This window comes from Jaculus jaculus, chromosome 13 (genome assembly GCF_020740685.1).
Source record: "Jaculus jaculus isolate mJacJac1 chromosome 13, mJacJac1.mat.Y.cur, whole genome shotgun sequence".
NCBI lineage: Eukaryota > Metazoa > Chordata > Mammalia > Rodentia > Dipodidae > Jaculus > Jaculus jaculus.
The window spans coordinates 4,299,841-4,326,141 of NC_059114.1; the positions used below are offsets into that span (position 1 = coordinate 4,299,841).

The 26,301-nt window shown below is 48.0% G+C and overlaps 1 protein-coding gene and 2 non-coding genes across 12 annotated transcripts in view; 1 reads left to right on the forward strand and 2 right to left on the reverse strand.

The window, feature by feature from the left end:
* Carmil1 (capping protein regulator and myosin 1 linker 1) overlaps nucleotides 1–26,301 on the reverse strand; it is a 263,372-nt gene that overhangs the window by 151,993 nt on the left and 85,078 nt on the right. For all 10 annotated transcript variants that reach the window (XM_045132264.1, XM_045132262.1, XM_045132263.1 and 7 more), the window contains exons 3-5: nucleotides 13,726–13,776; nucleotides 8,807–8,866; nucleotides 2,037–2,158 (exon numbers count right to left, since the gene is read on the reverse strand). In XM_045132264.1, coding sequence (XP_044988199.1) covers nucleotides 2,037–2,158; nucleotides 8,807–8,866; nucleotides 13,726–13,776 — 233 coding nt within the window. The remainder of the gene's footprint in view (nucleotides 1–2,036; nucleotides 2,159–8,806; nucleotides 8,867–13,725; nucleotides 13,777–26,301) is intronic.
* On the forward strand, nucleotides 6,769–6,870 carry LOC123454312. The gene has a single exon (XR_006633294.1). It is a non-coding gene; the product is annotated as a U6 spliceosomal RNA (small nuclear RNA).
* LOC123454349 lies at nucleotides 12,349–12,452 on the reverse strand. Its single transcript, XR_006633319.1, has one exon. It is a non-coding gene; the product is annotated as a U6 spliceosomal RNA (small nuclear RNA).

The window sequence follows — 26,301 nt, forward strand, 5'->3', positions numbered from 1 at the left end:
ACCCAGGTAAAACATGGGATGGAACAAATGGCCTCAACTGCAGTTCCACACTCTCCTATTTATTATAAGGAGACAAGATGTCACTGGGGGCTTGTTGTATTTCGTATGTTCGGTCGTTTATATAATGAAAATGTTTCCCTTCCTGTCACTTCAGCCTAAACAATGCCAGCAATGCCAAAGACAGTTTCACGGTTAGGGCCTTCCACCTTCCCTGGCTGGTCACAATAAGCGACACCAATGTAACAGTCTGGGTCCCCAGGGGGTAATCACACAGTGTAGTCTAAAGTACTCAAGAATGATGACATTCAACTCTGTGTGCTGAACAGAAAAAGAGAAACACAACTTAAGTCCACTCGGGTACTTAATGCCACGCCAAGCCCCAAACTGCCATCTATGCCTTCTCCCATGCCAGGATCTGTGTCTGATTTACTGCCCCTTTCCAAAGACTCTCTTCTACATCAAAGCCACACTTTGGGGGTGAGTGGCACTAGCAAAGCCAGTCTGCATGTCTGCACCTCCCACTTGGGACCCCCCAACCAGCCTCTCTCAGCTGCGTTGCACTCGGATCCAGCGTGACCCGTGTTGACACAGGAAACGTTCCCAAGGTGCCGGAGGAAGAAAATAGAGAGCTTACAGGCAACAGGACGCCTGAGCTTTACGGCGGAGAAGGAGCTTGTGTGAGCTGCTTTCCTCACTGCGGCTCACAGATGAAGAAGGAACACCTTCCCTCACAGTTGAAGAAGGAACACCTTCCATCCGAGGCCGGGAAGGCCTGATGAAAGGTGCCTGGGGCAGCTGGTCACATGGCAACAGCCATCAGGAAGCGGAGCGGGGACAGGAAGTGGGCGAAGGCTGTGGGTGCCCAGGGCCTTGCCCCTAGCGGCCTACTTGCTCCACATCCTAACCGTTCCGCAATCCTCCCCAAGAGCACCACCAGCTGGGTTAACCAAGTTCAGAGAAATGGCCTAAGGAGGGACCTAATACCCCAACGTGTGTCTCAGAAAGATGAGGGGCGGGCTGGAGAGAGGGCTTAGCAGTTAAGGCGCGTGCCTGTGAGGCCTAAGGACCCAGGTTCGATTCTCCAGGTCCCACATAAGTCAGATGCACATGCATCTGGAGCTAGTTTGCAGTGGCTAGAGGCCCTGGCATGTCCATTCTCTCCCTCCCTCCCTCCCTCCCTTTCTCTCTCTCTCTCTTTCTGTGTGTGTGTGTGTCTAATAAATGAATAAATAAAAATCTTTTTAAAAAATAGGAAAAATAAATAACTACTTTGTTGTTGTTGTTTAGTTTATTAAGTTTCCTTTCAACTGAGAAGGAAGGTGGGAGAAAGGCAAGAGGTCTGACTCTTGGTTAATATTATACTTGGTGCCTTAATGCAAAGCAGCCAGCCACTGGCGTTCTGCTAACAGCTAAGAGCAGACCTCACACTCGGCTGAATTCAAGGTACGCTAGAGCAGGTTCCGTTTTAGTGTCGCGAGCAGGAGACGGTCAAACCCCTGCATCACTCCTGCCTTTCAAAAGGTGCTCAGGCTGCAGAAGATGGCTTAGCGGTTAAGGCACTTGTCTGCAAAGCCAAAGGACCCTGGTTGGATTCCCCAGGACTCACGTAAGCCACATGCACAAGGAGACGCATATGTCTGGAATTCATCTTCAGTGGCTGGAGGCCTTGGCATGCCCATTCTCTCTGTCCCTCTCTCTGTCTCTGTGTGTGTCTCTCTCTCTCTCATAAATTATATACATATAAAGGTGCTAACCTATCTGAAAACCCCAGACATAAGCTTTAATACTTAATGCCTTAGAGAAGAAGGCAGGTGTGGTGTGGTGGCCCATGGCTGTCATTTCAGCACTGCAAGGCTGAGGCAGGAGGATTTCTACAAAACTCCAGGCCAGCCTGGGCTACATCGTGAGATTCAGAGAAAGAAGGACATCTGAGAGGGGCATGAGCTCACGGGTCAGGGACACAAGGAAGGGAGCTTCACGTTTGATTCTGAGAAAGAGCAAGGTCTTCGCTCTCCTCAGCCTCCCCGGGGACTCACAGTGGGGAGAGGCCAGGAAAGATCTTCCGCAGGCAGGTGCCAATGTGACCCAGCACGTCACTCACGTCCTCAGGCGACGCCATCTTCATGGAGATGTTGCACTTCTCAGTTTCCACGGCCATCTGCAAGGACAGGGCAGGACACTGCTCAAAACCTGCTTCCTCTCTAACGGCTGTAAAGGAAGCAGTCACGCGGAGCTATGCATCCCAGCACTCGGGAGGATCGCCAAGTTCAAGGCCAGCCTGAGACTGCATAGTAAACTCCAGCTCAGAGTGGACTAGAGTGAGACTCTACCTCAAACAAACAAACAAACAAAAAGAGGGTGTGGGGAGCTGTAGAAATGACTCATTGGTTAAGATGCTTGTCTGCAAAACCTAACGACCTGAATTCGATTCCCCAGTACCCACATAAAGCCAGAAACACAAAGTGGCACACGCATCTGGAGTTCATTTGCAGTGGCAGGAGGCCCTGGCTCTCTCTCTTTCTCTGTCTGTCTCTCTTCTTTCTTATACCTCTCTGCTTGCAAATAAGTAAGATATTTTAAATTTAAAACAATCCCTGCAGGAAACAAGGAAAGGAAGAAAGAGAAGTTGGAGGAGAAAGAAATTCGTGACAAAGCCCTTTGAAGTTCTATAGCAAAGTCTGAGCCTGTCCTATACGCGGTGGTCCAGGGGCTGAACACGGCTTCCCAAGGAAAAGGCAGGAAGCTGTGCAGGGAGTTTTCAGCTGGAAGTGTCGCCTGTAGGAGCCCACTGTGTCCAGGAGGCTGAAACCAGCTCTCTGTGATGCGGGGCTCCTGTGTGTCCCATGCGGGCATGTTTTTAAGAGCCAGGTACTCTGGGAGGCACCACTGTTTCTGTGCTCCCTCCCAGGCTGGGTAACTGCTTCCGGCTGGCTGGGGGAGGATGCTAGCCTTCCTCACGTCTGCCGCACCTACTCAGCTGGTAAAGGGGTGGGTAATGAGCCCATTCTAATGCCACTTAATCTTCGCACCTAATCATCTGTAATTGCACAGGATTCAATGGGATGTCAGGGAAGAGAAAAGGTGACAGGTGGGGGAGAAATGAGCCCTTCAAATTCAACAAGACACCCGAAAGCATTCACAAAGCCCAGCCCAGGATGTCACCTCCGCATAATGTAATAACCTCAACACTCAGCCACAGAAGTGGGACCCTCAAAAAGAGCTGCCTGTCACACGATGTCTCCCCCCCCCCTTCCCGTATGTAGGTGTGGGTGTGGGTGCGTGTAGGGGATGACAGAACACTTCAGCACTTCACAAGACGTGCTCTCTGACCTGTACTGCACACTTAGAGCAGTAACTCACGGGCCAGGGAGACAGCACAGTCGGAAAAGAGCTTGCCTTGTGAGCATGGAGGCCTGAGTTCAATCCTTATCACCCACATTAATAATTAATAATAATAATAACACGCATGTTGGTGTTTTATCATTTATAATCCCAGCACTGGGGCAGCAGACAGGAGGATCCTTGGGGTTCTCTGGCCAATCAGTCTAGCCTACTCAACAAGCTCTAAACCAACGAGAGGCTATATGCCTAAAAAAAAATAAAAAACTGTAGGCAGGGGCTGGGGAGATAGCTCAGAGGTTAAAGGCACTTGCTTGCAAAGTCTACTGACTGGGGCTCAATTCCCAAGGATCTACACATAAAACCCGATGCACAAGGTGTGTCTGGAGTTTGTTTGCAGTGGCAGGAGGCCCTGGCACACCCATTCCATTCTCTCTGTCATAAATAAGTAAAAGAAAAGGGGGGCAGCACCTGAGAAGTGTGACACTGAAGGGCATCTCTCTGGCCTACACACACACACACACACACACACACACACACACACACACATGACAGTAAACCAGTGAGAAAGCACTCGCCTAGCGGGCTCAAGGTCCTGGGTTTCATTCCCACCATCAAAATAAATACACAAAGTTAAAATACAAGCTTCAGTGTCTCATCTAGAGTTACTGAAACCAGGGGTTTGAACATGCCAGGATACTGTCCTGCTGCTGAGCGACAGTCACACACCTTCTCACAGAAAGAGAGAGAGAGATAAAAAAAAAAAAGCAGCCAGCTGTATTGAGTCCTGGACCCGTTGTGGAACCTCGACCATGGCTTCTCTCTCTCACTTATCACCCCCCCACAGGCCCAGACCACGGGGCAGAGTTAGGCTACGGTAATGCTGCCAAGCTTCCGGGGGCAGGACGGCCTGGGGAGCTGGCCTCCTCGCCAGCTTCTCGGAGTGGCTGGCATGTGGAAGGGACAAGACCATGAGGTGTGCCAAGACCAACTCAACACTCATGGAGAACGACGAACCCTGGCACACCAATGCCCTCTTCCATCACTACAGACCATCTCCAATCACCCTGTGAAGGTAAGCTTGGCATCAATGCTCATGACGCCCTCTGCCCCATCCAACCCCCAAACTATAACCTCAGCATTCCAGAAGGGACGCCAACAAGCAGGCACTAATAATGTCGCCATCCTCACTCACGAGCAGTCACTCGTTCCTGCCTGCATATGTCTGGCCATTTGGGCAAACATATGTTGCTATGATTTTTTTTTTCTGAACTCTAGATTCTGGAGAATGGTAAACACATATGATAAAACATTGCTTTCAGCTGAACTGTGGGACAATTCCAAGATTGTATGCAATCGCATTTAACATAAAGTGACAGCTTTGATAATTTCTCTTAGGAACATTACCAACAAACCACACACACACACACACACACACACACACGAGTGAACACACATGCTATCTTCATTTTTCTTTTAAAGATAAAACAACAAGTAGAAGAAATGAAATAGTAAAGGTCAGAGCAAGAGTGAATATAAAATCGGTGAGGGTTTTGGGAGATGACTCAGGGGGTGAAAGTGCTTGCTGTGCGACAACCTGGACTCAAAATCCCCCTAAAATCCAGTGCAGCGATGCGCGCTCCTGTAATCCCAGTGCACTGACAGGGAGTCAGGAGGCAGGGAGGAAAATTCCCAGAAGCACATAGGCCAGTCAGCCTGGGGAGCGTAGTGACAAACAAGGTATGTAGATAAGAGCTGACATCCAAGGTTATGGTCTGACCTCCACACACTAACATTCATCTGTATGCAGATTAATTGGGATTATTATTCATTTATTTATTTGAGACAGAGAGAGAACGGGCACACCAGGCCCTCCAACAGCAGCAAGTGAATTTCAGATGCATATGCCACCTTGTACATCTGGCTTACATGGGTCCTAGGGAATTGAACCTGGGTCTTTCAGCTTTGCAGGCAACTACCTTAACCACTAAGTCATTTCTCCAGCCCACGAACATTATTAAAAAAAAAAAAAAACAGTGCTTACAAACACACACGTCACACACACAAAGATTTAATAATGGAAAACTCAATGAAGCAAAATATTTTTTCATAAATTCTTGTTTATTTTTATTTATTTGAAAGTGACAGACAGAAAGAGAGAGGGACACACAGAGAGAGAATGGGCACACCAGGGCCTCCAGCCACTGCAAACGAACTCCAGATACATGTGCCACTTTGTGCACCTGGCTTACATAGGTACTGGGGAATCGAGCCTCAAACCTTAGGCTTCACAGACAAGTGCTTAATAGCTAAGCCATCTCTCCCCAAAAAAAACAATTTTTAAATGAGCAGTAACATTGATAAATGAGATGTAAGGATAACAAAAAAAAAAAAAGGAAATCAAATGATCCACCTCAAGAATGATATTCTAGAACTCACAGTGATGGCTCGGTGGTTAAGTGGGCATCCTGCACAAGCATGACAGCCCAAGAGCTCAACGTTCAAATCTCCAGAAGCCACAGGGAGAGCAGAGCGTGGCCACCCCAGCCCCACAGGGGAACAGAGACCTGAAGACACAGTATTAAATATCCATTCTCAGGACTGGGGCGATTGCTCAATGAATAAAATGCTTGCTACACAGGCATGAGGACCCAAGTTCATGTTCCCAGCACCCATGCAGACACCCAGCATGGAGATGCATGCCTGGTGTCCCAGTGCTCGGGAGGCAGAGACAGGGACGTCCCCAGAGCAATCCCTCTAGCTAGACGAGCCCAATCAATGGCCCCTGGGTTCAGGGAGAAACCGTGTCTCAACAAACAAGGTGTAGAGAGATGGGGGATGACACCCAACTTTAACTCAGGCCTCCACATGCATACACACACACAACAGACACACATTTATAAACATATCTATAATTTTCTTCCCAAATTGAGCCATAGGTTCAAGGTAATCCCAATCAAAATCCCATCAGAAGCTGGGCGTGGTGGCACACACCTTTAATCCAGCATTCTGGAGGCAGAGGTAGGAGGATACCTGTGAGTTCAAGGCCATCCTGAGATTACATAGAGAATTCCAGGTCAGCCTAGACTAGAGTGAAACCCTACCTCAAAAAACAGCAGACAGCAGACTTTTCAAAAAGTGGTGTGGTTTTAAAATCCGCAAGTAATTACAAAGACCTTGTAACATTCATCTGTATGCAGATTAATTGGGATTATTATTCATTTATTTATTTGAGAAAGAGAGAGAACAGGCACACCAGGCCCTCCAGCAGCAGCAAGTGAATTTCAGATGCATATGCCACCTTGTACATCTGGCTTACATGGGTCCTAGGGAATTGAACCTGGGTCTTTCAGCTTTGTAGCCAACTACCTTAACCACTAAGTCATTTCTCCAGCCCACTAACATTTTAAAAAAAAAAAAAAAGACAGTGCTTGCTTCGGCAGGACATATGCTAAAATTGGAAGGACACAGAGGTTAGCATGACCCCTGCGCAAGGATGACGCGCAAATTCATGAAGCATTCCATACTTTTGTGCCCATTCTCTCTCTCTCTCTTTCCCTCTCTCTGTCTCTAATAAATAAATAAAAATAAATCTTTTTTTTTTTTTAAGCACAAAGTTGGACGACTGACCTCCAAGTCTCAACACAAAGCTATAGCAATGGGTGTCGTGTAGTAGTGACATAAAGACAGGTCAAAGGAGCGGGATTGGAGTCCACAAACACTCAGTCTTTACACGGCCATTGATTTTCAATAGAGGTGAAAATGAGCTCAGTGTGGAAACGGCAGTCTCTCAAACAAATGCCACTGGGACAAATGGACATACACCGTGTATACACAAACTACTGTTTTGATTCATATATTGCTTTCCATACAAAAATTACTGCAAGGTAAGCTTAAAGGTAAAATATCTGGGACATTCTGTGATCTTGTTTTTGTTAAGTAATAAGCCACTCAATAGGACACCAAAAGTATTAATAAGAGGAAACCGGTCATGTGGGCTTCACTGGGATTTAAAACTTCTACTCTTTGAAAGACGCTGTTACAGAAAGTCAAACTAAACAGAGAGAGCGAGCGTCATACACGCTGTCGGCTATTAGATCCAGAATGACTTCCAAAAAACTCTCAAAACTCAGGAAGAAGAGCTCTCAGTTGTAAACGTGGGAGCCAAGCATGGTAGGCACACACAAGAAACCCGACCACTCAGGAGGTGGAAGCTGGAGATTATGAGTTCGAGGCCAGCCTGGGCTATGTAGTTAAGACTCTAGATAAATGACAAGAGATCAAGATAGATGAAAAACAGGCAGATGATTCACAGATTATAGATACATGCAGCTCATTTACAGATGGTCAAGATATTACAGCGGTTACTGACAGGTGACAGTTGTGAGTGGTATACATACATGCATGCACAATACTACACAGACACAGAGACGGATTGGTTAACCTGACGGACTGACTGACTGACTGACGACTGGCTGATTTAAAGTGACACTTCACTGAAGACACATGGTGACAACAGAAAAGGGTGCTCAGTGTAATCTGGGAAATACGACGTAAAGCCACACTAAGAAAATACCAAATGCTGCATCCGATGGCTAAGTCAAAACGATTCATGCTGGAGACAGGCGGCAGATGCCTGAAAGTGACTTTCCTGAGGAAGGGACAGGACACAGCTTTCTCCAGAGCGATGAATGTGCTCAGTATCCCAACCGTGGTCACAGCACCCCGTGGGTGCTCACATAGTAAAAGTTATCAAACCCGACACCTGACAGCGCTACTCACAGCACAGATGAAGCTATTTTTTAATTGAGATTTTTTAACCCCCCCAAACTCACCCATTACTCTAGTCCGATAAAGACCTAATGTGTGGTAGCTCACATGTGCGATCTCAACGCGCCAGCCCCGGAGGCAGGAGCACGGCTGAAGGTTTGAAGGCTGGCCTGGGTTCCGGGAAATGGAGTGGACTGTGTGGTAGTTTTAGGATCAGCACGTGCGGTGTAAACTCTCCATCGGGGGAAAATCTCACATGCAAGGAAGGCACTGGCTCTTTTCTGTTTTGTCTTTTGTTGTTGTTGTTGTTTATTTTTATTTATTTATTTGAGAATGACAGACAGAGAGAGAAAGAGGCAGAGAGAGAGAGAGAGAATGGGTGCGCCAGGGGCCTCCGGCCACTGTAAACGAACTCCAGACACGTGTGCCCCCTTGTGCATCTGGCTAACGTGGGACCTGGGGAACCGAGCCTCCAACCGGGGTCCTTAGGCTTCACAGGCAAGCGCTTAACCGCTAAGCCATCTCTCCAGCCCTGTTTCATCTTTTTCATCGTGACAAAATTCCTGACCCCCGACACAAATAGCCTCTGTAGTCTCTCATTCAGAAAACTTCACTTTGATCTTCTTGTTTCATTTTTTGTCTCAAGAAACTTTCGTTTACGTGACCTTTCAGTGATAGCTTCCCGCAGTTCACTCACCTGAGAGGGCTTGTGGCAGATCACACCATGGATCTCCAAGTAGCTGAATGTTAACTCGAGCTGTAATTGAGGGGAGAAAGAGAAATAAAGACCTGTAATGAAAGTTTGAAAACACATCATTTGAGGTAAGAAAGAAAATGCTATAATCAGAAATATCCCAAGGCCAAATAAGGTTTGGAAACCTTCCGAAGATAGGCCAGTTAATACCTCCGCCCATACAGGCACAGCAGAGATGCATTATGGCTCAGAGAAAGTATGCTTTATCCCACTAAAGGGGAGACAGCAAGTTGCGTGCTGGCTTTTGAAGTGTGACCCAGAGACCAACCTAATGGGAAGGTCCTGAAATCCTGGTCCACTACGTCCGCACCAGGGGCTCCTGCCCAGTTTTACCTTGTTCTCCAAAGTGTGGCTTCAGAAAGTCTCATCAGAGTTAGTCCTGTGGGGGGTCTCCCCTTCCTTCTAAACCTTGAGCTCTTTGCATTACACTCACCAGTAGTTACCTCCCCCACACCCCTATGACCCATTTAATTCAGGGTTTTTTTGTTTGCTTGTTTGTTTGTTTTTTTTTTTTCTGGCTGTCAGAGGTAGGGTCTTACCCTAGCTCAGGCTGACCTGGAATTCACTATGTCATCTCAGGGTGTCCTCAAATTCACATGATCCTCCTACCTCTGCCTCGGGATCAAAAGGTGTGCACCACCACACCTGGCCTAATTCATTTTATCATTAGTTAGTTATTTACTTGACAGAGAGCAGAAGATAGAGACAGAATCAGAGATAGCATGGGTGCTCCAGGGCCTCGTGCCCCTGCAAACAAACTCCACTCTGTGTATCTGGCTAGCCGTTTCCCCTTAAGTTGTATTTTGAATGGATTTGAGTGAATAAAAGATTTGTGAATTTTAAATTATGCTTAATTGATAATGACATGGATGCAGTGATTACACAGAGCTACCCTTTCCTGTCACATATGTAAATGATTTATTATTTTATTTTTATTGTATTTCTTTATTCAGTCATTGTTTATTTTTATGGAGATCAAACCTAGCATTGCAAATTAGGTAAGTAAGCACTCCACTACTAAGCTACACCCTCAGCTCTCTTTTTGATATTAGTAACTGTCCCTTCCTTGATTCTCCGGTAATCACCACTTCTCTTTAGTCAAAATCTCTGGCAGGGGGTGGGGAGGCTAGAGAAATGGCTCAGCGGTTAAAGGCACTTGCTTGCAAAGCCTTCCGGCCTAGGTTCGATTCCCCAGTACCCATGTAAAGCCAGATGCATGAAGTGGCGCATGCGCCCGGAGGTTGTCTGTGGCGGCGGGAGGCCCTGGTGCGTGTGCTGCGCAAGTTTGAGAAGCTGCGTTCAGACCTCCAGAACCCACACGGCGGCACCCGGCACTCTGGGGATAGACACAAGTGCATGCCTGTGACTCGTACGTCAGAGCTGTAGGTTCAGCGAGAGACCCTGATTCAAAACACGAGGTTCACAACCCTGGGAGGATACCCAGTGTTGACCTCTGATCCTTACACGTGCACATAGCACAAGCCGCCCCACACACACACACGTGAACACACAGACACACATCACGCATGCACAAGCTTGTACATGTATGCTTCTAAGACTGGCTGTTTCTCCTGATCAGCAGTGGCTACCTTTAACCTTACATACAGCGAACAGCCGCAGGACAGGAAGACAGGAGACGGCAGGGTCATTTCCCCCTCACATTAAACTGGAAACAAGCGGTCATTCCTTGGCATCCCTGGAGCTCCCAAGGACATCCACACAGCAGATGTTCAAGTCCCTTCTTTACAGGCACATTATTTGCACATATACATGCCCACCTGTATATTTTAACTCATCCTAACATTACTTAAAGGCCTAGAAGAAAATAACAAGTAAAAAGTCTACAGGGAGGACCCCACCACTACCACCCTATGCCCACAAATACCTCTGATCCTTAGCTGAATTCACAGATATGAAACCCGTGGACAGTGAGGACCACCTGTCAGGATCAAAAACACCTCCAGGAACAAAACCCTACAGGGACATATCTGTACTGCCTGGTGGCGTGTTGTGCCATGATACAGGGGCGAGACAAAAAGAACAGAAAATCTACAAAGTGCCAGTTAACATCTAGTGGCATGGCATGGTGACAACTGAAAGCAGAAAGAGAATTCAACACAGAACTGGGCATGGTGGCATGTGCCTGTGATTCTAGCACTTGGAAGGATGGGGTAGAAGAATCACCATGAGTTCAAGACCAGCCTGGTCTACACAGTGAATTTCAGGGCCAGACTAGGGACCCTGTTTCAAAAAAAAAAAAAAAAACTTATGACTTATGTTTTGTCCTCCAAGAGTTAAATGCGCCCTTGGAGGCACATATTCTCCAACATTCAAATGGAGTGATTTTCTTACCTGTTATTACCAAGGTCACACCAGATTTAGTCTTCAGAAAGTCACTCAAAGCAAAGAAATATTTATAAAATGTATGCTTGCCGACTTTCATTATTTTAATTTTAATTTATTTAATTTTAATCTAAGTGCATTTCATGTTGTTGTTTTTTTTTGCAAAGCAAAATTGTTTTGACTGCATATGTGTGGTGTGTCCGTGGGTGTGGGGCACATAGGCACATGCATGTGCCTGCATGTGGGGGAGGGGGAGAGGCCAATGTCAAACATCTTCCACAATCACTCTCTACCTTAGTGTTTGTTTTTTATTCAGTTATTTATTTGAGAGAGAATAGGCACACCAGGACCCCTAGTCACTTCAAATGAACTCCAGACACATGCGCCACCTTGTGCATCTGGCTTTACTTGGGTCCTGGGGAACTGACTCTGGGTCCTTTCGCTTTGCAAACAACTACTAAGCCACCTCTCTGGCCGGCCACCGTAATTGTTGAGACAAGGTCTCTCAGTGAACCCGGAGCTCACCAATTCGGCTAGCCAGGCAGCCCCAAGCCCTCCCCCGAGCTGGGATCGTAAGCATGGGTTACAGGCATGCACTGCCGTGAGCGGCTTTTACGTGCTTCTGGAGATCCGACCTGTGCTTGCCCGGTAAGCACCTGACCCTCTGCGCCACCTCCCCAGCCCTCCGCAGAGGAAAGACCTAAACTGGCATCGTGAACCGAGGGGTGGAGAGCTCATGGAACTTGCTAGAGGGTCTTTAGAGAGGAGGGGTTGGCTGGTTCTTGCCCACGGGCCGCCTGGTTCCTGGAAAAGGGCCTCAGGGCTCACAGCCCTGCAATGCCCTCTTTGATTGATTGGTTGATTTACATTTTTTCTGTGTACAGTGTGTATACAGCCATGTTGGTACCATCATTAGCCTCCTCCCTGTCCTCCCCCTTCACAGGGACCCTCCTCGTTGGGGGATTGTGGGTCATGCACTGTGGGGGTGGCCATCAGTTATGGGGAAGAGGCAGTGTCTCTATGCATAATGTCCCAACATGCGGTTCTAACAATCTTTCCGCCCCTCTTCCATGGACTTCCCTGAGCCACGCTGGGCTCGTTTTAGGTCAACTTCAGTGATGAGGTCTTGGGAGCCTCTGCGTAAAAACATGGAGCGCTTGGAGAACGTGCGCATCATCCCTGCGCAGGAGCCGTGCTCATCTCTGCGTCGTTACAAACGTAGCGCGTGGGCTGCGGGGGAGCGCCCTGCGACGCGCTCTGTAAGGAGCCGCGGCGGTGATCCCCCACCGCTCTGCCCTCACCGGACGAGAACAACTCGGAGACTTGGCACGGGTCAGCTGAGGACACAATGACAGGGACACAGAGGACAAGGTGCTTCCCCACCTTTCTCGGGCTGTCTTTACAGAAAGCAGAAAGAAGCTGAAAGGTGCCCTTAGCCGCCTCTAACCCCAGCACTCTGGAGGCTGAGGTAGGAGGATCACCGTGAGTGCAAGGCCAGTGTGAGCTACACAGTGAGACCCTGTCCCCGAAACAAAACGGAAAAAGGACAAAGGAAAAAAAAAATCAAAATGCCAACGCTGGGTGTGGTGGCACAGGCCTTTGGTCAGGTAGAAGGATCACTGTGAGTTAGAGGCCAGCCTGGGACTACAGAATGAAATCCAGGTCAACCTGTGCTAGAGTGAGACCTTACCTGAAAAAATAAAATAATATCACTTATATATATATAATATAAATTATATACATAAAATAAATATATGTATGTATATGTGTGTGTGTGTGTGTATATATATATATATATATATATATATAAAATAGTATCACTTTGGAGCTGTCTAGGGAAGAAGGAAAAAAAACATGTGTGTGCTAAGAGAATTCTGGACACAGTAGCCAAACCTCCAGGACCACATGATGCAAGTATGCATGAATGTTCTATCAAGAATGTCTGTGAGGGCTGGAGAGATGGCCGAATGGTTAAGGTGCTTTCCTGCGAAGCCTAAGGACCCAGGTTTGATTCCCCAGTACCCAAGTAAGCCAGCTGCACAATGTGGCACATGTGTCTGGAGTTCATTTCAGTGGCTAACGGCCCTGGTGTGCCCTCTCTCTCTAATACATAAATATTTAGGGCCAGAGAGATGGCTTAGCAGTTAAGTACTTGCCTGTGAAGCCTAAGGACCCTAGTTCAAGGCTCAATTCCCCAGGACCAACGTTAGCCAGATGCATGGGGGGGGGGTGCATGCATCTGGAGTTCGTTTGCAGTGGCTGGAGGCCCTGGTGCGCCCATTCTCTCTCTCTATCTGCCTCTTTCTCTCTCTGTCTGTCACTCTCAAATAAATAAATAAAATTTACCAAAAATTTTTTAAAATAAATTAATAAAATATTTCCATCTGTGAGCACGTGTACGTGAATGTCAGTGTACACTAAAAACTCTGTGTGTGTGTGTGTGTGTGTGTGTGTGTGTGTGTGTGTGTGTGTGTCTGTCCGTCCGTCTCCCTCAGGAGGACCCCCTTGTCACTGCTCACCTTGGTGGGGATGCGCGCTGACAGAAGAAAGGCCCGGCATGACGTCAGCACCTGTGAGACAGAAGCAGGGACACTGGCGTCAGTACCCAAAACGGACACGCGGGTCACGGTGCCGCCCACACGGCTACGGTGGCACTGGCACCTCAGAGGCTCCGCGTCACGGCATGACTCGGTGCAAGGACCCTCCTGTGGTACCAGGTAAGTGACGTGAAAAGTGGCCTCTTTTCCCTCCGGGAGTACCTGTCTCAGTGGCACAAAGGACCTGCAACTGTGATCTCGACTGAAGACTGAAGACCAAGGTCCAAACCTAAGGCACAGCCAAGGACTGACTGGTACTTCCCCAGCCACACCCAACGCCCACGTCTGCCCTCCGGTTTCCTCCCGGTCTCCAGCTAAGGGCACTCCCGTGATACGCAGGGAGAGAAACCGGGCCACCTTCCCGGAGCCCCTCCCGCCTTTGCCTGCTGAGGCACAGGGAGACGCTGGGATGGACTTTCCTCTGCCACTCACCTGCTAACATCTGGAGGCCCCGGGGGAAATAAAAGGCTGTCCCTGTCTTAGATTTCCAGCTACCTGGGTAGAGGAGGAGGTATCATTGGACAGATCTTAGGGTCCAGACCTAAGGTGTGGTGGTCGATTTGAAATCCTTATCTAAAGATATGCCAAGTGCCTAGTTCTGCCTGGAGTTCCTGAAATGCACTGGTGTGTGTGTGTGTTTTCTCTTTCTCTCTTTCTGCTTGGTCTTATAAGAGCAGGCCAACTTCTGCCATGACGGAGCTTCCCCTGGATCTGTGAGCTTCAGTAAGCATCCCTTCCTCCCTAACTGTGCCTGGTCTGGACGTTCACCTCAGCGACTGCAGCCGTCAGCTACACCATCTGACCCGGCCACGCGGTGCTGAGGGAAAGAAAAGTGCAGCGGGAGAAGTGCCTTCCTGCCTTTTCCAGAGCACTCCCCACTCTCCAAATCCCGGCTCAGGAAAGGAGACCTAACTACCTCGTACCTGGATTCGCACAAAGCTTGAGGCACTGAAGCGAAAGGCGAAGGATGTGGCTCTGGCAGAGCGCTGGCCTGGCAGGCTTTCGGAACTACGTCTGATACTCAGAGCCAGAGAAAGGAGAAAAGGGAAAGGGAGGGAGGGAGGGGGAAAGTGGGATGAATGAATATGCACGCATATGGATAAGCCAGGCAACCAGAGCCCCAAATTGTTGGAGGGATTTTTTCAATTAATTTATTTATCTAACAGAGAATATGGCCACACCAAGGCCTCTTGCTGCTGCAAACAAACTCCTGATGCATGCATCATTTTGAATGTCTGGCTAGAGCGATCTCAAAAGGTACTCAGACATGGAGGCGCACGCCTTTAATCCCAGAGGCAGGGGTAGAAGAACCGCTCTGAGTTCGAGGCCACCCTGAGACTACATAGCGAATTCCAGGTCAGCCTGGGCTAGAGTGAGACCCTATTTCAAAAGCGAAAACAAAAAAAAAATTACCTGAGGGCTGGAGAGACGGCTTAGCGGTTAAGCGCTTGCCTGTGAAGCCTAAGGACCCCGGTTCGAGGCTCGATTCCCCAGGACCCACGTTAGCCACATGCACAAGGGGGCGCACGCGACCGGATTTCGTTTGCAGGAAGCCCTGGAGCGCCCATTCTCTCTCTCTCTCTCTCTCTATCTGCCTCTTTCTCTCTCTGTCTGTCACTGTCAAATAAATAAATAAATAAAAATGAACAAAAAAAAATTACCTGAAGATGAACACAGCAAACATTAACCTAAGAACAGGACATTTCTGAGACCTGCGCACTACTCGAGCTACAGATGGAGCCAGCTTGTGTGGAACGTTCCGGAGACGCCCTGACCTGACGGGCAGACATCTCTGAATGCGTGGGTGCATTCAGTCCTCAAAACAACCACACCTGACGTCGTTATCATACCAAGTCAAGGGTGGTGAAACTCTCTCGGGGGTCATCCAATTAGAATGGGAATGAGTCCACACCCAGCCTTACCTGCGCCCTCTGAGGTCTACTTTCTTCACTACTGGACCACCTTAAGGCCCAACCCTGCTCCTTGTCCTCTACCCCCTGGCAGAATAAAGAGTCAGAGTACCAAAGAGCACCCCAGTGCGTTCTGGAGCAAGAAGACCCCCTGCAAAGCACCCAGATCATGGAGGACCCTCCTCAACATTCCAATAATTTATTTATTTATTTATTTATTTATTTCATGCCTGGTGGGGGGGGAATATAGGCACACGAAGACCTACAACCACTGCAAATGAAACTCCGGATGCACACGCCACTAAGTGCATCTGGCTTACACGGGGCCTGGGTAATCGAACCTGGGTCCTTAGGCTTTCCAGCTAAGTGCCTTAACCACCACTAGGCCATCTCTCCAGCTCCCAACAGTTAATTTTTTAAATTTTTAATGTTTATTTTTATTTATTTATTTGAGAGCGACAGAGAGAAAAAGAGGCAGAGAGAGAGAGACAAAGAGAGAGAATGGGCGCGCCAGGGCCTACAGCCACTTCAAACAAAGTTCAGACGCGTGCGCCCCCTTGTGCATCTGGCTAACATGGGTCCTGGGGAATCGAGCCTCGAACTGGGGTCCTTAGGCTTCACAGGCAAGTGTTTAACCACTAAGCCATCTCTCCAGCCCCCAACAGCTAATTTTGTAAACAATGCTCAAATGTTGGCATGCCCCAGAAAGACAACGTCCTCTGTCGTCTATACTATCAGCCCTCAGCCAAGACGGCAAGACACGGGAAGCTGAGACTTTGGAGGCCTTCTGGGAAGGGGCAAGAGGTATTTTGTTGTGTGAGACACAGAACACGGTGAGGAATTTAGAAAAAGAGGAAAGGAAAAAAAAAAAAAGCACCTCAGCCAGCGTTGCCCTTGGCTCAGGTCCAGTATAAGCTGGTTGCCTGTGACTTCATGACAAGATGCTGACGCAGTGGTCAGGATGCTGTATTTGCTGTAGTGGTTATTTTCCTCATCACCTGGACCAAATGCCAGTAAGAAGTAAGTTAGGGGAGGAAGGATTTATTCTAGCTCACAGTTTGGTTTTAATATTTTATTTATTTATTTGAGAGAGAAAAAGGCAGGTAGAGAGAAAGAGAGACTGGGCATGACAGGGCCTCTAGCCACTGCAAATGAACTCCAGACACAAGTGCCCCCTTGTGCATCTGGCTTACTCAGGAATCAAACCTGGGTCCTTAGGTTTCACAGGTAAATGCCTTAACTGCTAAGCCATATCCCCAGCCCTTAATACTTTACTTTTTTTACTTATTCATTTATGTATTTATTTGCAAGCAGAGAGTGAGAGAGAGAAGACAGACAGAGAGAATGGGTGTACCAGGGCCTTCAGCTGCTGCAAATGAACTCCAAATGCATGCACCGTCTTGTGTGTCTGGCTTTACGTGGGTACTGGGGAATCGAACTCGGGTCATTTCATTTGGCATGCACGTGCCTTAACCTCTGAGCCATCTCTCCAGCTCCTAACTCACAGTTTGAAAAGATGGAGCCCATCGTAGCAGCAAAGGCACGGGGGGGCCCCTTTCGGCTACGTCTGCGGGGCTGCTTGCTCACATCTGGGCAGACCAAGGAGTAGAAATTGCACAGGAAGTGGGCTCAGATTATAAACCTCCAGAGACCTGCCTCCCCAGCCACCCACGTCTTCCAGCAAGGCCCTACCTCCTAAAGGTTCCAAAGTCCCAAGACAGTACTAACAGCGGTGGCCAATGTGCAGCCTGATGAGCCTGCGGGGACACATGTTCCGTCCCAACTCCAGTGCTTGCCTTCCCAGAGCTAAGTACGTTTCCACAGCCCACCTGGCATCTTCTACTTGAGCCCAGCCCCGAGACATGACCACGTTTTCAGTTGCTGCTCCTAACATCCCTCCACAGGGACTCAGCCGGGCTGGGGGAAAACAGCTCCCTCCGGCATCAGTAAGAGACTCCAGCTCAAATCAGAATGGGTGGGAGAGCAATGGAGCCGGGTACCTGATGTTCACCACAGGTAAGTGCCCCAGCTACAGGCAAGCACACAGGGCACCCCAAGGGTACACAAACACACACACACAAACACGCATGTACAATACCACACAGAGAGAAGGGGGAAAAAAGCAAAAATTAGGAATTATAATGTAATTGTCTAAGGATTAATGCACACTAGGTATTCACGTGAGGGCTTCTCTGGAGCCTCTATCAGGTGGCCTTGTAATTGTTGGACCCTCTTGACCAAGGGCTGTGTTAGTTATTGCTCTAAACTGCCCATTTCGAGGATTGCTTGCTTGAGTGGGGGCGGGGGGAGAACATGACACCTTCTTCCTGTGGAACAGTCACGGACGACCAGGAACACTCCTGAAGGTCTGCAACACACAGAGGAGCTCTGCCCCCTTCAGTAGATCTGGCTAGTTCTCAACTCACGGGCCCAAAAGATGAAAGACAGAACAAGGAACAAAGACGCTGGCAGAAGAGATGTGTCAGAGGCCGACACCTCTGTCTTTTTGGCCTGCTGCGTTCAAAAGACTGACCAGCTGTGGAAAGAACAGGTTCTCCCTCATCTTCCACACCCCCAGAGGCCAGGGCTGTCACATCCAGCAATGGGCAATGAGCAAGGGACGCATGTTCAGTGGAATCGACTTTTATACAGGATTTCAGTTGACTTTCTGTATCTTTCTTTCTGCCCTTGGTTGGTTGAGACAATGTCTCCACCTACGCCAGCCTGGAACTCACTGCATATTCTAGGCCGGCCTTGAACTCATGAAGCTCTTACTGCCTCAGCCTCCAGAGGGCTGAGGTTATAGTCATGAACCACCACAACCAGCTGGGCAAGGGAATTTTGAGGGGAAAAGTGAAACGTAAACGCAGAAATCTAGCTCCAGGATTTCCCAGGAACGGTCCCGAAGATGACCAGATCCCAGGATGTTTGTTCTTAGTACAGAAAAGGATCTTTTCAGGCGAGTGGCCCCCACCAGGGATCCTGTGGGCTTATCATGTCAATGGTTACTAGGAATATGAGCGTATTAAAACAGAGAGTCTACTCTAGTCTTTAGAGTAGTTCTGGAGCAAGGAGGCTACAGATATAGCCTTTGGCCTTCTCCACTCCACTCTCATAGAACCCTCTGGAAATGTTCTGTACATGCCAATACTGATAAAGAAACCACTACTTACAAGTGGCTGGTAATAAGCCCTGGCAGTGCGACTGGTGTGGCTGAATCTTTCATTTACTTTCATTGAAATTAACTGGGCTATGGTGGCTTGTGGAGACCATATTGGTGGCTCCACCTCTAGAAGGAAAAAAAAAAGTTGCCACCCAGCAAAACATTTACAGATCAGCTGCTACACTTTTTCTCTTGATGTTGAATTTATATAAAATAAAGTACAAAATAGATTGGTAAAATATGATCATCTATGCTCTTATTTTTTTTTAGTATGTATTAAAAAATTTACCATCGAGTTCTTCTATTTGGTTTATACCCCTTGGTCATCTGAATTGGAAACACACTTGCCTTTTATTTATTTTTTATTTATTTTTTTTTTTTTTTTTTGAGGTAGGGTCTCGCTCTTGCTCAGGCAGACCTGAAATAATTCACTATGTAATCTCAGGATGGCCTCGAACTCACACTGACCCACCTACCTTTACCTCCCCAGTGCTGGGACTAAAAGGCATGCTCCACCAACCAGGCTTCACACTTGCCTGATTTTTGCATGCAACTCTAATACGCTTGGGCCGCCCTTCACTGTGACGCTGTGTGTCATTCACAGACTTCCTTCCCTGGGGCGTATTCAGAGCTAGTACTTTAAATGTCACACGAAAAGAAAGACTGGGGAGTCTCCACGATAACCAAACTGCCCTCCTGTTTAAACTCGAAGGCTTGATATGTCCGCTATCACATTTTTCCTCCCCACTTCACTGCAAACACGACCACCATTCTGCAGTTGGGGGAGGGGGGTGGTCTGAGGCAAAGAAAGATTAATGACAGCGCATTTCACAGTGTAAACCCTCAACTTAGAAAAGAGGAGGGCTTAACAAGTAATGAAAAGGAAAGCTACTTGAACATGAAGCAAAGAACACTACATGCAAATCCTAAATCGCCCCATTCCAAGCGGGCCAGGAGCCAGGTCTCACTGGCTGGTGGACAGAGTTGGTATCCATGTGGTTTGAATTACGTGTCCTCCATAAATGCGTATGTTCTGAGCGCTGGATCCCCAGCTGTTGGCAATTTGGGAGTTGGAGTCTTAAAAGAGAAGTGTGGTTGGGGATGGGCTTGTGGGCGTTATAACCAGCTTGCCCCATGCCAGTGTTGGGCTCACTCTTCTGCCACTGTTGTCCACTGATGTTAGCAAGGAGGCGCTGGGCAGCCTCCGCTCCAGCCATCGCTGCCCTGCCACCAAGGGGCTTTCCCTCAAGAACGTAAGCCAAAGTAAACAACCTTCCTCCCGTCAGCTGTTTCCCGAAGGTGCTTTGTCCAAGCAATGAGACGACACCTACAACGCGGTTCTCTTCTGTCTGAGGCCTTTCCTGTGCCCCAACAACGTTCCCGGGGTCTGCTAAGACGCTGGCGACACAGCCAGAAGCAGAGGAGAACAAGGTGGCCAGGCTGGGGGTCCTGTGAGTCAGGTAGCAGTTGATATAACAAGGTTCCCTTATTTACCACTAAATCCTACCAGACTCAAGTAACTCAAGGGCGACACTCATTGAATAATCTCTAACCCAGAGGCTGGAGAATGCGCAATTATCAATCCCACTTTTGAAATGCCCAGGCTAGCCCTAGTCACACCCCTGGCCTGCACAAGCCGAGATGAATGGGGCAGTTCAGAGAGCTGAGAGCAGACCTTTGAGATCATCCCTTACATTCTTCCAGAGGGAAGAAAATGTGTCAAAGGAAAACTGGTACTTGCAAAACAACACAATCCATCTTACAAGCAAGCAAAGAGAAGCTCCTATCTATAGATCACAGATGCTATCCAACATCAGTAGCTGAAAGAAGTTGATTCTCTTCAGTGTTCTTAGAAACTGTATGATTAGAATATCATCAATGTGCACACGTGTACACACACACACACACACACACACAGAATTTTTCTCATAGTGAGCGTATTAAAATTAGCAGTTACATCCCTAAATGATAGTATTCAATCAGAGCTGAGACACAGTGTTATAAAAGCTGAGATAAGGGCTGCAGAGATTGCTTAGCAGTTAAGGCACTTGTCTTTAAAGCCTAAAAACTCATGTTTGAATCCCCAGGTCCCATGTAGCCAGACACACAGTGATGGAAGCACGCAATGTCACACATGCACCACAAGGGGGCACACTCATCTGAAATTCATTCTCAGTGGCTGAAGGCTCTGGTGTGCCCATTCTCTCTCTCTCTCTCTCTCTCTCTCTCTCTCTCTCTCTCTTTCTCCCTCTCCCTCTCCCTCTCTCTCTCTCTCCTTCTCTCTCTCTCTCTCCCTCTCTCTCTCTCTCTCTCTCTCTCTTTCTCTCTCTCTGCCTCATTCTCTCTCTCTCAAAATAAATAAACGAAAAAGCTGATATAAAACAAACATAAACCATTAAAATTATCTATAATTGTCCTAGTGCCAGTCCCTATGAAATCAGCATAAATACATGAAGTGTATTATATATGGGGAGAAAAAAAACATATAAGTAGGAGAAGCACAGAACTAAAATGGGTGTTTTAACAGATTAATGTTTTGTTTTGCTTGTCAGAACTGAGAAGGGGCTCTTAGGGGTGACCTGGTTAGCATGGTCTTCTGAGTGTGCCTGGTCAAGACCCATGTTACTTACCAAGGCAGTGTCCCCCACCTTGGGGGACATGGTTCATGTGATCAGTGAATATGGCCAGGGTGGCCAGCTATAAGGCAGGATCTCACTCTATCTAGCACAGGCTGACATGGAACTCAGTAGTGCAGGCTGGCCTGGAACCCGAAATGATCTTCTTACTTCACTGAATTTGTGCTGTTGTTGTTGTTTTGGGTGTGGTGTGGTGAGTGTGTGTGTGTGTGTGTGTGTGTGTGTGTGTGTGTGTGTGTGTGTGTTTTGAGGAAGGGTCTCAATCTAGTGCAGGCTGACCTTTAAGTCACTCTTGTAGCCCATGCTGGCCCTGAGCTCATGGTGATCCTCCTGCCCCGTCCTCCTGAGTGTTAGCTGAGAAAGAGAATTATGAGCCTACCAGGGCCTCTTGCTGCTGCAAATGAACTCCAGAGACACGCACCACTCTGCGGGTCTGGCTTGATGTGAGTCCAGGGGAATCAAACCCAGGTTGGCAGGCTTTGCAAGCAAGCACCTTTCAGTGCTGGGCCATCTCCCCGGTCCCTATGGTTGGGTTTTGAAAGCTAAAACACTATAAAATGGAATAAGGTGGACTGAGATAACCTGTGCCAAAAGGTAGTGCCTGTATGAGGCCACCTGGCTGATCATTTGGTGCCCACGTTCATGCGCTTTCATAAGTGATTTTTTTTTTAATTATCCAAGTCATACATTTTTAAAGGAACTTACAGATGGCTAAGTCTACAAGGGCAAGCCAGTGGTAGAGCACATGTAAGGTCTTGGGTTCACTCCCTGGCACTGTTCAAAAACAAAGCAGAAAAAGATATGCTTATGAAACCAAATGTGGCTATTCCAGTCCGTCATCCCCACACTTGGGGGACTGAAGAACGAGGACCCCAAATTCCAGACCAGGCTGAGTGAGCTACAGTGCGGGACTGTCTCTTGGATGGATGCAGGATAGATAGATAGGCAGATAGATAATAGATAGACAGATAGATAAGTAGATGGATTGGATGGATGGATGAGTAAGATACATACATGCATGGATGGATGGATAGATGGACACAGACAGCTGGACAGATGGTAGAAAGATAATTTATGAATACAAATGTCCCCATCCTAACTCTGAATATTTTTTTAGACCACAATATTAAGGGCATCTAGGGGTGTGGAGACACTTTCAAATAAAAGGGAATGAATCCAAATTCAATCATTATAGTAACAGCCATCTTTCTCAATCCATGGGAAATCCTCACAGTGGGAAGACTAACCTTCAGGCACCCAGGAAGACATGTGTCAGCCTATCGGAGATGCAAAATAATCAGAATAGGCATACGGAAAACCGGGCCCTGGTGTGAACGTGTCCTCACGGGCCTTACTTCTGTGTCCCCGGATATACAGGGAGACTACTAAAGACTGAGACTTCACGCACCTAGACTGAGGAGAAGACAGAGGGCGCCACGGCCGGACGTGGAGGCCGTACACGAGGGCCCGTGAATCCAAAAGTCAGGCCACCCCCCCATACCCCTAACCCCCCGCCCCCGGACAGAACTGCAAACTGTGGCACAAACCCCAAGGCCTGAGTGACTGAGCTGCTAATCCCATCTCCCCACACCTCACGCCTCGCAGTGCAAATCCTCAGTGCAGCCTGTGCCTGAGCCAGTGAGGATGTGCTTCTCAGCACAGGGCAAACTCAACCACGAAGACCCAGTAAGGATGAGCCATGTCAAGATGAGCACACCGATGGCCATGGCGCGAACACGAATAATACTTTCCTTAAGAGCTGAGCTACCCAGGGCTGCAGAGATGGCTCAGAGATTAGAGGTGCTCATTTGCAAAGCCTGACGGGCCGGGTTCAATTCCACAATACCCACGTAAAGCCAGATGCACAAAGTGGCACAAGCATCTGGAGTTCGTTTGTAGTGGCAAGAGGTCCTATTACGCTCATTCTCTGTCTGCCTCTTTCTCTCTCTCTCTCTCAAATAAATATATATTTTAAAGCTGAGATAATCTATTTAATTCCCTGAACATCCGATAAATCGACAGAACTCAGAAACCAAGCTTCCCCGGTATGATTTGGTTTACCAGTTCCCCAATGACCCTTTGAAGAGCACACAGCACCGACCCAAGCACGCCCTCCCCGCACTCGGATCCGTTAAGACAGCCTGTTCTGTGTTCTGAATGTTCCAGGGTTCTGACTGTCTCTGTCACTCTGGGTGGTAGGGGACAGCACTAGGGATTGAACCCGGGCCTCACGCACGCTGGGCAAGTACCTTACCACGTGAGCTACAACCCTGATCCTTTGGCTTTGCAGGCGAGTGCCTTAACCACTGAGCCATCCCTCCAGTCCCTACATGTGACAATTCTTCAGATGACAGACCGGCACAGGTTTTAATTACCAACCAGCATGCTAGCAGTGAGTAGACAAAGGCTTCCTGTTAGTGAGCGCGTCTGGCACGTTGTTCCTCTCAGCTGGCCTGCAGGTAAAAGCTTCCTTCCCTGGGCAACGGTTACAGAGCAGCAGGTGGCAGGAGTGACAAGGATGCCCCGGTGACACAGGCCCACTGTCCTGCCTACTCTGGAGGCTGAGGCAGGAGGATTGCAAGTTCAAGGCCAGCCTCTGCAAACGAACTCCAGACGCGTGCGCCCCCTTGTGCATCTGGCTAACGTGGGTCCCGGGGAATCGAGCCTCGAACCGGGGTCCTTAGGCTTCACAGGCAAGCGCTTAACCGCTAAGCCATCTCTCCAGCCTTTTTTTCCAGTTTTTTGAGGTAGGGTTTCACTCTAGTCTAGGCTGATCTGGAATTCACTATGTGGCCTCTGGGTGGCCTCAAACTCACGGTGATCCTCCTACCTCTGCCTCCCTAGTGCTGGGATTAAAGGCATGCGCCACCACCCCCAGCTTCAACAGTTCTATATCCACTTAATTCCTTATTTACAACAGCCCAATATTCAGAGACATAGCCCTTTTCTGACTGCGTAGAAAATGTAATCTTCCGGGCTGGAGAGATGGCTTAGCGGTTAAGCGCTTGCCTGTGAAGCCTAAGGACCCCGGTTCGAGGCTCGGTTCCCCAGGTCCCACGTTAGCCAGATGCACAAGGGGGCGCACGCGTCTGGAGTTCGTTTGCAGTGGCTGGAGGCCCTGGCGCGCCCATTCTCTCTCTCTCCCTCTATCTATCTTTCTCTCTGTGTCTGTTGCTCTCAAATAAATAAATTTAAAAAAAAATGAAAAAAAATTAAAAAGAAAATGTAATCTTCCAGGCCCAACGCTATTGTTTACTTATTTGTGTGTGTGCATGTGTGTGTGTGCACGCGTGTGTGCGTGGGCATGAGCATAGGTAGGGGTCGGAGAACAACTGCGAAGTGCCTGTGCCCGGCAGGATTCAAAGGCAAGCTCCTTTAACCACTAAACCATTTCCGCAGCACCTCCAATACTAGTAACTCATCAACATTTGCATTGTGGCATTAATATTAAATGACAACTCAAGAAAAGGCGTGAGCCTGACCCCTCCCCACCATGGCTGCACAGAGCCACACTAAGCCCCTGGTCACCAGGGGCTTTAAGGGTCTTCTTCATATTCCTAAGTGCTATTTGATTCTTTTTGTTTTCTGTGGGGTTTTTTGTTTGTTTGTTTGTTTCTTGTTTCTTCACTAATTCTACAGATTAAAGAGGGATAAAGAAAAAGGCTTACTCAAGAATTTGCCAGACTTCTAACTTTGTCTCTCACTAGCTGTATGGTATTAAGAGAATCATTTTGGGCTGGAGAGATGGCTTACCAGTTAAGCACTTGCCAGTGAAGCCTAAGGACTCTGGTTCAAGGCTCAATTCCTCAGAACCCATGTAAATCAGATGCACAAGGTGGCACATGCGTCAGACATGGAATTCACTATGCAGTCTTAGGGTGGCCTCAAACTCATGGCGATCCTCCTACCTCTGCCTCCCGCCCGGCTTTACCCTTTCTGCCTCAGTTTCTCCAGCAATACAATAGACATTGATAGCATTCATACCCTAGTGTTGTTATACAAAGTTAATGAGTTAATAATATAGGACTTTGTCCCAGATTTAAAATTTTTTTTGTTCCACTAACTAGACCAAATCAACTCTATTTAACACAGCAACTGTTAAGAAAAATGTTACTTTGATAAAAACTGCATATTTTCTTTAAAAAAAAAAAGTACACATGTTCTGATTGTAAAACAATACACAACTCCCTTTTACCAAAGTAAATGCAATTAATGTATTCCCTACATGTGAATTCAAGTGGATATTTTTGTCACTTTCAGACTCACTGAGATTTCCCAGTGGACCGAGCCATGACGCATACGTTCAGATGAAAGGTGATGGTCTCAGTCCCACAGTTCTGGGCCATCTCTGGTGTCATCCAGGCAGAATGGGGAAGCTATTTGCAAACACGCGTCACATACATGAGGACTTCGCACATGGGAGAAAAGACAGGAATGACAGGAAAAGACCTCAAATACTGGCCAGGCTCCACGGTCTGGGGAAGGAAGCTTTTCTCCTGCAAGCGAGCTGAGAACAATGTGCAGACAATACAGGAAGGAACACTTCAGCTCGATAGAAAGAAACCTCTCAGATCAATCGGGGGTTGTGGAAAGACGTACAGCACCCCCAGACGGGGCTCTGGCCGTCAACGTCCTTGCCGCCAAGACATGGGTGCAGGGTTAAGCTGGGTACTATGCAAATCCCTGTCCCACCTGGGGATGTAGCTCAGGGGCAAAAGCAGTTGGCCAACAAGCCAAGGCTTGGGGTTCAATTCTGAGCACCACCAAAATAAATCAATAAGTAACGCAC